Genomic DNA, 14900 nt, shown 5'->3' on the forward strand with positions numbered 1-14900 from the left:
CTTCAATAGTGTTAGGTTCTCTTGTGGGAACCAGATCATCATTTATGATATTGTTTTGATGAGAACACTTGTTCAAATGCCAAACAACAAGACCATAACAATTAGAAATTAGAAATTGTCTTTATTTGAGTTATTATTCTTACCCAAATATGATTGTTATTGATTACAAGCTCATTATAAAAAGTCAGTATGATTAGGGCTGCCATTTTACTCAAATCTGGGGTGAGGATAGGAGAAGGGTGTGTGCACATTGTATTCTGGAGTTACACAGTTCACAGCCTGTGTGGCTGCAGACCGTGGCCCTGAGTGTGTTAAACAGCAACAACAAAACTTCCACTTCTAGTCATGATGGAGTAATAGACTGATACAGCTTCTTGTCTTAAAAAACTAAAAACTAAAAAACTGAATGAAATATATGAAACAGTGGTTTTCAGATATTGTATGCAAATAGCACAGGACTGTGATTTCTGAGAAAACAGAAACAAGAAGGTGAGCCCTTACTTCTCGAAGTCTTATTTATGGGAGAGAATTTCCAACTCTAGTTCAGGGAGAAAGAACCCAAAAGTCCTAGTAATCTCCATGGGTTTAGGAGACAGTTTGGACTTTGGGGGTACTGAAGAGAATGGAATTGTGGACAGAGTATCAGAGAGGAGAGAGCTACTCAGAAACTGAGTTTCAGAGATCTGTAGAAGGTTCTCCTTGAGTCTTTAGCTGAGTATTAATGAAAGCATGCATATGAGGAAATTACCAAGGACAAAGAATCTCACAGAAACATCCCTGGAGTTCACCCAGGACCAAGAATAGTTTATGTTTCCAAGCTGTTCCTTACACTTGGGACATCAAGTCAAGTCCTCATAATGGTGTCTCAATAATGTGGTGAGGTTAGCCCTAGAGTAAAGGCTGTTCTGGGCTTGCCTAACAAAGCTTAAAAGCAAGGCTCAAAAGAATCAAAATATTTCCAAGTAACTTATCTGCACGCCATACAAATATACCAGAGATACCAAAGGGAATACCAAAAAATCCAGCACCCAAAACAGAATTCACAATGTCTGACAACTGGTCAAAAATCTATCAGGCATATAAAGCAGCAGGAAAATCTGACCCATCAGGAGGAGGAAACAGTCATGAGATATGGATGCAGAAATGTCATAGGTGATGGAATTAATTGAATAGTAATTACATGTTTACTTGTAGTGAGGCTGTATGGGTCTTGTTTTTCTCAGAAATATGTGAATTTTAGTGTTATTAAGATTATTTAGATCTTGGGAAAAATAGTTATTCCTTTAAAAATACAGTTTAATAGAAAAATCTTTCAAAATAATGGGGATGTTATAGATTGAGAGGGGAATAATAAAAAGGCTCCTTCAATGTATGAAATTGGGAGTAGTTGCTTAGTGTTAAGGAAGAAATGTCATTTCTTTCCTGTGCGTTGGTTAGCTCCTGTTGTGAGCACTGTTTTACTTCTGGGTGCTGCACTTTACAAGGGGCATCGATGATTCAGAGCATTAAAAGAGTAGAGCAACAGAGTCATCAAAATGCCCAGAAACCACATCAAATGAGCAGTGATTGAGGGCATAGGGACTGTTTGACTTAGAAGAGCGATTATTTAAGGGAACTACAATAACCAAATTCAAATATTTGATTTGAAAGAATGAGGTAGTTGACTTGTTTTCTTTTGCTCTGGAACTACATTTCTCAGCCTTTTCCCATTTTACACCATATGCCTGTGACTCTCCATGGGCCTAGTTAGGTTTTGATAAAACCTAAAAAAAGTTCTAACTTTCTGTAAGTACATAGAAATACATCATAGTAATCATCTGATTCCAAATCCAGGTTTAGATTTCAGTACCAATTAATAACTATACAGGGATTGAAGAAGTTGGCAGAACTCTTACTGAAGTTATTATATTTGTTTTCTTTGAAATAGCCAATGTGTGATCAAAATAAAATTTCTCATGGGTGGTGTAGGTGCTGAGTAATAGCCACACACCTAGAGTATTTGAATGTAAATATAAACTTGAAGTACAAGGGTTCAGTCATTCCAAGATGCATGAGTATTACACAACTCACACACACACCCTGCTCTCTCCTATTAACAAATTAAAGAGACATCTAGTGTTTGCTTAAACTTTTAAAATGCCTTAATAAAAACTAAAATCAGAATCACTGGGTGTTTCCTTTTGACCATTCTTTTTTTCCACATGAAAGTCATAGTCTTTACAAGTTTCTCATGAATAAAGAACATTCTAAATTGCTCAATCATCTGAGATTACCAGAGGGAACCTATAAACACTTAAGCTTTTTTTTTTTTTTTAATAGGAATATACATACAGAGTCTAAAGATTGCTCATCAGCTAATTTGAGAGTCCAGGAAGAACTCTATTTCTCATCCTTTTTTCTCCAAAAGTTTGTAGGTCCCACTACATTAGCAGAAATCTTCCAAAATTTGTTCTTACTTCAATAATAAACTAATGACCTTTCATCGAGTGAAAAGCCTGTATTACTCATCTTCCATTACCAAACTCTTCCTGCATCCTCTGACATAAAACTATCACGAATAAATACTGCTGAGTCCTTTGATGTGTAAAGCAACCTTCAGAACCTCAGCATGTCCATCAGCACCAGGAGAAAGTAAACTTCAGTGCCAGTAGCACATGTCCTGTACACTTAGCAACCACAGGGATTTTCTCAGTTGTCTTGTGTTTGGGAGTTCGTTCAGCCATTCTAGTTTATGTAGCAAAAATGAAAACTGAGAAACCAATAATATTTTTTCAAACGTTTATGAAATGATTTTTGAGATCCAGCATAAAATCATTTCTGGTATGGTTGTATGTCAATTTCCGAAGGAAAGTTGTCTTTGAATTTTATTCAGAGAAGCTACACACTCATTTAAGAAATGTGGTTTGTCCAAAGAAACATAAATTTTCAAAGTGAGAGGAACAGACTTCAGATTTCACTATACCCTTGCTTCATATTTTATTATTTTTTCAGTAGGTTAATCCTATTTCTAATCAACTTACAGTTTTTCTTTCTGTAATTGTTTTTCTTGGATGAATTATTTTCTAAGCAGTGAATAATGTCATTTGAAATTATTCTGTCCAGTTTTCCACTTAATGTAAATGATGAATCTTTAGTTCACAGTGAGTTAATGATACAACTAATCTATTACTCAAGTATATAATACAAAGATGAAAATAATTTTTGCTTATTCAAAGTGATGTAGGAAGTCCTGAAATAGGTTATTCAAATCATAGATGATCAGTGGAATGTGGAAATTATGCTAGTTCCTTAAATAATTTTTCTTTACTAAAAATATTAAGTATTTTTAAAAATGCTTTGATCAGTATATAACTTATTTTTATAGAGAAGGGAGCATGTTCATAACCATATATACTATATATATATTCACTTTTTTGTAGCACAGTATATACTATTCACCTTTTTTTTTTTAAGATTTTATTTATTTATTTGACAGAGAGAGACACAGCGAGAGAGGGAACACAAGCAGGGGGAGTGGGAGAGGGAGAAGCAGGCTTCCCGCGGAGCAGGGAGCCCGATGCGGGGCTTGAACCCAGGACCTTGAGATCATGACCTGAGCCGAAGGCAGACGCTTAACAACTGAGCCACCCAGGCGCCCCTACTATTCACTTTTTTAATAGCACTTTTTTTATTGAGATATACTTCACATGACATAAAATTCCATATTTAAAGTGTACGCTTCACTGGTTCTTAGCTAATTCACTCTGTTGTGCAGCCATCACCACAGTCTAATTCCAGAGCATTTTTGTCACCCCAAAAAGAAATCCTTTACCTATTAGTTTCAATTCCTCCCCTCCCCTATCTCCTGAAAACTATTAATCTACCTTTTGCCCATACAGATTTGAGTATCACATAAATAGAATCATATCCTGTTTATTCTTAAAGAGTAGGAAATTCAGTTTTAGTTAGAAATGTCTGATCCATAGGGAGGATTATTCAAAGCCCTTAGAAGTAGAAGCTTGTCTTATTCTGATTTAGTACCTAGCAAGTGGTGGTGCCTAGCACACTGTTTTCTCACCAATAGATTATAAGTGTATGCAGACACACTCATTCCTCTAGTCCTTCTGGTGGTGAGGCGTGGTCCAGGGCAGCTGGAGTCCCTGGTACCCTGATTTTCCAGCAGCTTCCTATGTTTTTATGATAGTGTAACATACAAATTTCATTTTTACTACATGTCATAGGGTAAAACAGATTGAGAAACATAGCTCTAATTATTTCAAGAAAATATCTGTTTTGATTATGTTTCTAGGAATATGAGTCTTATGATCCAACTTTGGAAATCAGCGATTATGAGCTTCTTTTCTACTTGCATTTACCTTCTTTTGACAAGAATACTAATATTCAAGTGGTTAGACGGAGACCCAAGTGGTTTGAAGCAGTCAGAGATAGGAAGAAAAAGGACAATATCTAGTTACTTTTGTATACGTACTAGATATGTTTTATAAAAATTGCATGCAACTGAGTATTGTAAATTAAGTTAAAGTGTACTGAATCATACCTGTTTTGAGATTCTGACATTGTTTTCTTTGAAGCACAAATCCTTTCATAATATAAATACCCTCTAACACTTCTTGTGTTTTCTTAAAACTAGCCATATTTATGCAACAAATTAAAAATAATGATTATTGTGGCAGCTACCATCTTACAAACTGCTATGGAAGTTTATTCTAGAGAGACCTAACCAAGAACAATTTTTTAGAATATCACCTAAATAATTCATATAACTGAATTAATTCAGTTAGATTGAAATGGGTCTGTTCAGTTCTGAAACATGTAACATTAGTTGGCAAGTAGTTAAGTTTAGGGGGAAAAAGATTTTTCTCTTTTTTAAGTTTTGGAGTTTTAAGAAAAATGTTTTCATCTTATTTCTTTACATTTACCTCCCTTCAAACTACTTTTAGAGTTTGAAAAACAGCTGTATGAGGCTATCAATAAAATTAGGCCAAGAAACAAGCTTGTTGTAAGGATTAAATGGGTTAAAACATGTGAATTACTTAAAATAGTGCCTAGCACAGCATAAACACTTTATTAATCTTAGTTAATAATGTTATTGGCAAGCCCTCCATTCTAGGCTAGATGTGATACCTTTCATATCTCTTTTCAGAGAGAATGTTCAGGTTTTTCTGAACACCTAGTTATTTTAACATTGTTCCTTACTTTGATATCCCCAAGTTCTTCTCCAGGTTGTAAGCATGGGATGTAAATACTTCATGCATATCTTGATCACTCACTAGGCAAGAATATTTTGTCTGAAAAGCAAATTTTCAAGTATGTATCTGTTTCCTGTTCTTATTCTCTTGAATGCACAGACATAAGTAGAGGAAGAACAGGAAATAGGTTTCTTTGTAAATGCCAACTCCATTCAGTTAAAAGCAACTACTTGAGCAGAGTTGAAAGAGATTCTATGGTATACCCTAGCTCAATGGAAGGAATCCCGTGACACTAATTGTTGCCATGAGTATAGCATAAGAATGACATCACAAGTATGATATATTTCCCATCTCTGATCCATATCTCCTTGGTACTCAGTCTCATGATTTGACTGTCTATGTATAAATTCTTAGGCAAAGGAGTACATAATTGGTATTGGTTCTAAGTGAGTCTGATACTGTTGTAGTTAAAAGAGCATTCATAATTGAAACAGAGGGTTATCAACAGTATAGGCCTTATACGACTAGGTGGAATTCCCTTGGAATAATCACTATATTTGGGTCAGCTGGTACTTAACCTTGTGGACTCAGAAATTTTATTCTTTACACATAGGATTCTAGAGAACCAACCGCTGTTGGGGAAAAAATGCAACAAACTAATAAAAACCAGGATAACAGTTTATAGGAAGAATAATCATCACATACACCAAATACTTGTGTTTATGGATAACTAATGAGAAAAAAACTCATCTCTTCATAAAAGGACTTAACAAGGAAGGTTTTTTGCCTGGGCCTAGACTGTAGGTAGAGGAAAAAAAGAAAAAAAAAAGTCTTCCCAGAGAAGTTATAAGCACATAGGCCCACCCAAATCTTCTATGGATTTGACATTATATTGGTAGGGTAGCCTGAGATCCTCCAAGCCAAGAAAATAGCACATAAAATGGCTTCTGAAGCACTCAGTAAATACAAACATAAACAGTGAAGAGAGGCACTCCCAGCTCAGACCATGCAGGATTTCCTCAGATTAAGCCCTGAACTTGAAACCTAGAATTACAAATCATACAAGGAAACAGTATACCAAGAGAAAATCAGGAGACAAAAGAAACACTAGGATTGTACATGCAAGAACTTGAATAGATTTATCAGATTGAGACTCTGAAATAAATATGTTTAAATGATGACTCAAATCTCTGTACCTGAGGTATTTTACACATAGCCGCATGAAGAAAAATGCTTATCAGAATTAAAAATTCATAGAGAATTAAACAGTAAATTAGACACAGATGAAGAGAGAAAAAGTTAACTGGATCATAGATGTGAGGGAATTATCCAGAATATAACAGAGGAGGAATGAAAATTTGTAAAAATATGAAGGAGAGAGATAATTCAACATACATCTAATAAGATTTTCTAAAGAAGAGAATAGAGAAAATAGAGAAGAGGCTATCAAAGATAATGGTAGATAATTTTTCAGAACTAATGAAACATACATCTTCAGACTCAGGAGATAGAAGGAGCCTGAAACAGGATAAATTAAGAGAAATCCACACCTACACATATCATAGTAAAATTGCTCAAAACCGGAAGAAAAAAGAAGATCCTAAAAGCAACCAAAGATAAAAGATGACTTATAAAAGAGCAAGAGTAGGCTGACAGTGGGCTAATATCATCAGAGTGCTGAGATGAATTAACTGACAACTAGAATTCTCTACCTAGCTAAATTATCATTTAAGTGTGACATAAAGACATTTTCAATACCTGGGAGAATTTACTATTAACAGAACCTTGCTGAATGAACTTCTAAAGGCATTTCATCTTAATGAGAAGGAATGAAGCACAGGAAAAAAAAATGTTTGATGTGGGACGCATAAGAAAGCAAATCAATATTTCCACATCTTATTTCCTTTTCCTTGGGTGTGGGGAGTATATAGGATTTACTATTACTATAAACATTTTTCTAAGGATCTATATATAATAGAGCTAAGTGTGACCTTGTATGAAAAAAATTTAAAAATACTTTTTAAAAGGGAAAAATTTTATTGTCAGTGATTAACAAAACAATAGAGTAATAGTGATTGTTTCTAAATTGTAGGTTATCACTAGTTTGGGTTTCTCCTTATCATTTTCAGTATTTTTTAGTTTTATAAATTTTCATAAATTTTTATTTTTTTCTTATTTTAGCTAGGAATGAACTGTTTTTAGAGTAACATTTAACAATAATTCTTCTTTCATTTAGATCTAATCCTTTTTATGAACCTAAACCAACTCTTCCTCCAAATAATTTGGTAACTCCAATTCAAGAACTGGAAACTGAAAGGAGAGTGAAAAGAAAAGCTCCAGCCCCGCCAGCCATCTCACCAAAAACAGGAGGAGTAAATGAAAACACCATTATTTCTGCAGGAAGAGATCTCTCCACTTCTCCTAAGGTAGGAGTTTATTCTTAGTAAAAATATGTACTATATTTTATCTTTTTTCCCCCATGCAATTTAATTCAAATTAAGAAAAGTCATTATTTGCTATTTTTGATGATTTAAAAGTAAAATCCAAGTAAATCCTTTATACTGCAACACTGTGTATATGTTTGGGAGCCTGTAAATTTATAGAACAGTATGATTCGATAGTTTGAGTTAAGATTTTTTAAAATGCTGTTTTGAAATAGAGGAAGAAAGACATTATAATTGTAGGGATGGGTGCTCTAAAGCAATGAGGTATGAGGGACAGCTTGCACTGATATCGAGGAAGGAGTAGAAATCATCCTTTGAGAAACATACTGGAAGATTAAGGCCCAGTGCAGAAAAATGCTTTATTGAACAATTTCAATATTGTCATTTTGATTTATGTCAAATTAAAATTTTGGCCTATTGTCACTATTTTTAGAAGTTTTAATGCATAATAATTACATGGAAAGGTAAGACACATTGTTGGAACAAGTCTAAAGCTTTTACATGATTTGGTTGCAAATAGGATGACATCTTGTGTGTTTAAGGTAGAAATGTTGGATTTAGCAAGTTTTTTTAGGTAAGTAACTTTTGCCCATCAACTCATGGGTGTTCTGTTCATATTACATTATTTAATTCTCACAGGTAGTTAAGGAAAAAATAAGGTGAACTTCATGAAACTCAGTGGGATAAAGTAAAGGTCGTGGGTCCCTTAACCAGTAGAAACAGGATTGGAACTGGTATTTTCATTAATTGTGTGATACCCGGGCCATACTCTACCTCAGGTGCCTGGGCTGCTGTTTTTCTCAAGGGCACTGAAGTTCAGTAATTTCTCTTGGATTTTTCAGTTCATTCTTTGGTTTTTGTTAAATGCCAGAGTCCTGAAATTGTTTGTTTGCCTGTATTTTCATTGTTTTAGAGAGAGAGTGAGTTCCCTGAGGTTTTCATTCTGCTATTCTAGAAGTCAATCTTCAGGTGTTTGTTTTTATATCAGGTATTTTTTAACCCTGTAACTCTAGGGGGAGAAACCAGGACTAAATTCTATCTTCTAATTGACTAGGGAAAGGTGGGAGTGGGGTTGCAACTCTAAATGAAAGCAGCAAATGGTAGAAATTAAAGCAAAGGAGATGGCCAATTCCTGTATCCATGAGAGAAAAAAAAAAAGACAGTAATTAGGGCACAAGAATACCTAAATCCTTGTCTCCCAAATCTCTACTCCATTGTCTACTCCCTGCCCCAACCTCTCCTATAGTCAGTCCATCAGGAGTTTGAAGCTAATCAAGAAATCCTAATCTCTTTGTAGGGGAATGAAAAGGAATTTAACAGTGCCTTTTGTATGCATTTGATCCATAGAACAACCTGAGAAATACATACCATTATCTTCTTTTTATATATGAGAAACTGAACCTTTGTTAAGTAACTTGCTCAAAATGATAAAACTAGTAGTGACATGCCTGCATTAAAATTCAGGTCCTTTGAGACTAAAACCCATACTTTTCCCACTGTGCCATTCTACCTCTAAAGAGATATTTCCATTTCCAAGTTGGAACCCTAAATACATTATTCTATAGAAACATTGTTATACCTACCTGCCGATTAAGTTCTGTTCTAGTGACATATAACATAGCTATTTTCTACATTATTTTGAGGACAGTGTTCCACTGCAGGTATATCATGGAATAAATGATGTTTATGGGAAAGGCACCATGCTTCTCTTCTTATTATGCTCAGACACAGACAGTAGAAACACAATCAGTCATATCCTAAGTAGCACATTCTGCTGATCTGGGAGTTAACTCAATTATGTGAAATACAACTGTGAAAAATTAATTTTAAAAAAGATTGCTGATATATTATTAGGTAAAAAAATAAAATGTGTAACGTCTAATAGCTTCTATATGTATAAAGTCTTATTTTAAAAAGATTTATTCACACATATATTCCTACACACATAGACATCCACACTCATATACATTATGGAAGGAATTATAGGTAATTTAATAATGGTTACCTTTGAGGAGAAGGGTTTTGGTACAATACAGGGTATGCACAAGACTGAGGAAGGCATTTCTTTTCCTTTTTTACCTTTCTGTATTTGAACGTTTGAACCTTACATGTGTTTTACTTCCATTTGTGTTTGTTACAATAATTGAAGTTACTGAGTAATGAGGTCATGGATGTTTCTGTTGTTGCTGCCTTCTGCACAAGGTACAAGGTAACATTTTCTAAAAAAGTTTATCCTTCAGAATAGAGGAAGTCACTCTTAGGTTTGACAAGTGGTATTAAACTATTTGATGGTGGCCTGGGGTTTCATCAGGTACCTCAGTGTTCTGCTCTGAAGACCAGGTATAGAAGCTTAGCAGCAGGACACTAGCTCCCATTCCACTTCCGCAGCAGAAATCCATATTCATTCAGTTTGTATGTTGGAATTCATGTAAGATTTCATTTTAAAAAATGGACCATTGCCAAACCAAAAAAAATTGGAAACCACGAATGACACAATTATGTATGAGATAAGGAAGATTAGAATCAATAGCGTACTGACAATAATAAAAGTGATAAATGGCAGCTGAGAAAGCACAGTAGTATGGGGTGTATTCATCATAAGAATAGATATATACATGTATGTATGTATGTATGTATATTTATATATGTATCTATTTCCTAGTAGTTCCTGAAGACTTTGCACTATTAAAGCTGAGTAAAATACTTGACCATTTTGGTAACTTTGAGTCAATATGAAAAAGTCTTAGTGTGTATTGTATACCATATTCTGTTTAGGGAAGCAGGAAAGTGTGTTTTACATCAAAACATTTCCATTAAAATTATTAAAGAGTTTTAATGGTTTTAAGGTACTCTCCTGGCCAATTACTTTCCTTATTTGTAAATTGAAAGGAGATAATAGTTCAAATAAAGCTTTTGGTTCACATTTTAGTCGAATAATAAAAGGATATCACACCACAATTGTTTGGTGTAACAAAATGCCAGGCTGCACTCAGTGATAACTGACTGTAGAAGCTGAAGAGCATTTGGTGTGACACGTGCTCAGCCAGATGATTAATTTCCCCACCTGTCACCTGAAACTACTTATTTTTCAGAAAATTTATGAAAAAGAACTAAGATCAGAATTTAAACAAAGTGATAAGAAGCATGTACTTATATTGCAAATAAAATTCAAACTACCCCGAAGGCAGCTAAGGATTCTTCAGTGTTTTAAATCTATGTAAACTCCACACTTCAGACCACTGATTTCTGTATTTATAAAGTGATAAAACCATAATACTTTTATTTTTTTTTTAAGATTTTATTTATTTATTAGAGAGAGAGCACGAGCAGGGGGAGGGACAGAGAGGGAGGGAGAAGCAGACCCCCTAGCAGGGAGCTCTACACAGGGCTCCATCCCAGGACCCTGTGATCATGACCTGAGCTGAAGGCAGACGCTTAACCGACTGAGCCACCCAGGTGCCCCCAAACCGTAATACTTTTAAAGACAACTTAGGAAAAAAGGCAAGTGTGTAGAGAAGTAACCTGACATTAAATATATACAACCATCCAATAAAATAAAATGATAAGTTAGGGTCAGTGGTGGCTGACCATCATTTACTGACTATAAGTTAATAAATATATAACTCTGAGTTCCTAGATATAATTCATGCAACATAGTATAAAATGCAATTAAAATTATGAGAGCAAGTTTAGGAACATAAACAACATTGTTACTAGATGTATCTGCTGAAGTATATTATTAAACATTATATACCCAATTCCATAAAAATCAGAATATATGAATAGCCAACTATCAATGACAAGAAAGAATTAAAATAAATTAAACTTACATTTTTGTGATAGCATAGAGAAGAGCCCCATTGCACATTTGTTGATGAAATGAGCCTGGTCAAGTGGAGAAGGGCTCCCTCAAAGATCCTGATTGGTGAAACTCCAATGTTTGACAGTGATACTACTATCCACTTCTTCCATCTCTAAAAGTGAAAACCCCAGCCATATCTCAAGGCCCAGCTAAATAACTCAGGCCTCCACTTACATTGTTACCTCTTTCTAGAAAGTTCTGGCAAAGTCCTAAGGTTTACACTCATATATTTTTGAATTTGAGTACAGATTGCTGTAACTGTGGGAAGCCCAGGGTAAACCAAAGTCAAAATTACATACAGCAGTTCCTTTGATTGGTCCCAGGAGCAAATTCAAACCACAAGACAAACACCTTTTTCAGCTTTTGCACCTAAAGACCTCCTAGAAAGTTCCTTACCTCCATTTCTTCTGTGCAAAACTGCAGAATGATGCCTATAGGCCATTCATGCTAAAAAACAATGAGCCCACATTGAACTGTTAATATCCTCATATGTAGATTGAAAATGTCTCAAACTTTCCAAGATAAATAGTAAAAAAGCACAAGGATCAGAATTTAATTGAATGCAATGATAAATACACAGTTATTTTGTAAAATAAAATGCCAAACTGCATTCAATGACAATGGGGTGCAGAGAGTGGGCAAGATATCTATAAAATTTTTACTTACCTGAATACCTTACTTAACCAGAATAAGTTGTTCCTCAATAATACTAAGTTGCACACTCTTGTATGTATCACCTGTTCTATTAGTTAGTAGTCTTGGTTATAACTAACAGAAACAAGCCATTTGGTTGATTTTTTTTTTTTTCCACTTAAACAAAAGGATAACTGTTACAAAGACCCCACGAGATTTTACAGAACCCTAGGCAGAGATACAGCTGGGCCTCAGGAATCAGTGACTATTTTAACTGCTTCTCTCTCTGGAATATCTTCAATCTGCCTTTACCTTTTTAATGATAGTTTAGTCCAGCCTGTTTTCTCCCTGCAAAATAGTTTATGTTCTGGAATTCCCTATCTCCCCCTGCAAAGCTACCCTTCTTTCAGTGTGGCTGATATTAGCTAAAGATTAAGAAAAAATTACACTGTTTCAGAGGTACAGATGTGTGATTCCACAGTCTTGCACAATTCACAGCACTCACCATAGTACATACCCTCCGCAATGTCTATCACCCAGCCACCCCATCCCTCCCACCCCCCCCAAAAAAGAAAAAATTACACTGAATCAACTACTTTTCTTAATATGTCTGTGGAACCTCCCAGAATTGTTATTTTTTAAGATCTTATTAATCAAATGAGTCTCTGGTTAATGGGATTTCAGTTGGGATTAGAATTATCTGTGGGCAATAGAAAGCCTCAAATGACAGTTTTCGTTTGTTTGTTTTGTTTTATGATTTTATTTTTAAGCAATCTCGACACCCAACATGGGGCTTGAACTCACAACCCTGAGATCAAGAGTCTCATGCTCCACTGATGAGCCAGCCAGGTGCCCCTCAAATGCCAGTTTAAATAAAAGAAAAATTTATTTCTGCCTTTGAAAATGTTGAAGGTCTCTTGCCAGTACAGTCACCTCACAAGGCATCAGGGACCCAGTCTCCTGTTTTGCTGATCCACCATCGTTGGCATAGACTTCCAAGATAGCCATCTTTGAACCATTGCCAATATGCCCCAGTCCAGTGAACAAGAAAAGGACAAAAAAAGTCACACCTACTTCTAGCAAGGGACATTAGAAAATAAATCTTTATTCTGGGCAGTTGTATTACCCAGCTAAAAATCAAGAGTTCTAGAACTAAGAAGGAAGAGTAGAATGAATATTAGGGAACAGCCGGCAGGCTATGCTATAGAAGGCTATTAAAATGTGAGTTTTATAGTGGAGATGCAAATGAGCCCAAATCTTGGTATCTGTTCTATGAGAATATCTGAATAATAACTGCTTGAAACAGTTATTTTTAAATGACATTTGCCAACCAATCATGGGCTTCAAAGGAAAATCATCAGAATATTTTGCAACTGAGCATGAAGAAGTCTAGGAATAGTACTACAATAGAATGCAAAAACAAAAACAAAACCCACAGTCAAACGAGAAACCTAAGCTAGCAAAAGTTAAATAGTATTTCCTTCAAAATCAGCTCACTACATTTAATGATGTCTGAAAAGATATGGTAATTTTCAGAGCATAAAATTACTGGTGAGGATACTGAGAAACATTCCCCTTTTTTTGGCACCTGCAATATCAATTCTAAAACATATTTGCACATAGGTACTGCAGGGTCTGGACCAGAGTGAAGCAAGGGAGGATTGTAGGACACAAAATTTAAGTTAGTACTTGTCTCCTATTGGGGTAAGGGCAGATTTTACATCTGTACCACCCTGAGAGTGAATGCCTCCTTGAATCTTGTGCTCTAAGGTGCTGCCTTGCCTCACTCTAGTCCCAGCCATGGTGCACAGATGAGGGAAACTTGACAGACAAATGTGCAGTAGCTGTAACCCACTTAAAGGCCTTTGCAAACTGGAAAAGTGAGCAACCATAGCATCGAGAACATCTCTAAGAATTTGCTTCTTGATTTTTCTGACTGTATTTAATGGGAAAGATAAAAATGCTAAATTCTGTTTAAAAACAAATGAACAGGGGCTCCTGAGTGGCTCAGTTGGTTAAGTGGCCGGCTCTTGATTTTGGCTCAGGTCATGATCTTGAGGGTCCTGGGATCGAGCCCCACCTCAGGCTCCTCACACTCAGCAGGGAGCCTGCTTGAAGATAATTTCTTTCTCCTGCCCCCCCTTCAAATAAATAAATCTTAAAAAAAAATAAAAACAAATGAACAAACCATAATTAGAATGCCTGACTTTTGAAATAAATTTTGTATAATAATTAAATGTGATTTTGAGAGGTTATTCTTTTATATCAGTATATTCTGAAGTAACTGAATTAAAGTGCCTGTCACAGTTTTCCAACTGAGGATTGAATTGCCATTTTTTTCCTTATGGAGACAAAAGTGTTGCCATATAGGAAAAGAGTCTGAATAAGGTAAATAAATTATATGTGTACTTTGATGATAAAGAATGCTTTGTAAAGTCTAAGCAGTTAGCAACAAATGGTAAAGTGAGTGTTAGTGATGTATATTGGCAGGATCACTTTAGGGTACATTATTGAAAAATGTGAAGGAAGTACCAATTACTTATCCTTTATTGCATGAAAAAGAGGAACATATCTAGTAGTGTTTGAACAGATTCATACAAACTATGACAGAATCCTTCTCAACTGCAAGTACTGGATAGGCTTTAGGCTGTAATAGTAAGAAACAGACAAAAACAAAAAATGAAAAGAACCACAACAGAGTGCACAGCAGGGCAAGGACTTGGGTGAAGCAAGAGAGGCAACTAGGGTATAAAATTAAGAAGCCATTAACTC

General features: G+C 35.2%; 1 protein-coding gene across 5 annotated transcripts in view; it reads left to right on the plus strand.

Moving 5' to 3' along the window:
• The window catches only part of EHBP1 (EH domain binding protein 1), a 303679-nt gene that overhangs the window by 137854 nt on the left and 150925 nt on the right, over positions 1–14900 (plus strand). For all 5 annotated transcript variants that reach the window (XM_081832045.1, XM_081832042.1, XM_081832041.1 and 2 more), the window contains one exon: positions 7426–7615. In XM_081832045.1, coding sequence (XP_081688171.1) covers positions 7426–7615 — 190 coding nt within the window. The remainder of the gene's footprint in view (positions 1–7425; positions 7616–14900) is intronic.

This window comes from Leptonychotes weddellii, chromosome 10 (assembly GCF_054177405.1).
Source record: "Leptonychotes weddellii isolate Sample4059 chromosome 10, ASM5417740v2, whole genome shotgun sequence".
Classification (NCBI taxonomy): domain Eukaryota; kingdom Metazoa; phylum Chordata; class Mammalia; order Carnivora; family Phocidae; genus Leptonychotes; species Leptonychotes weddellii.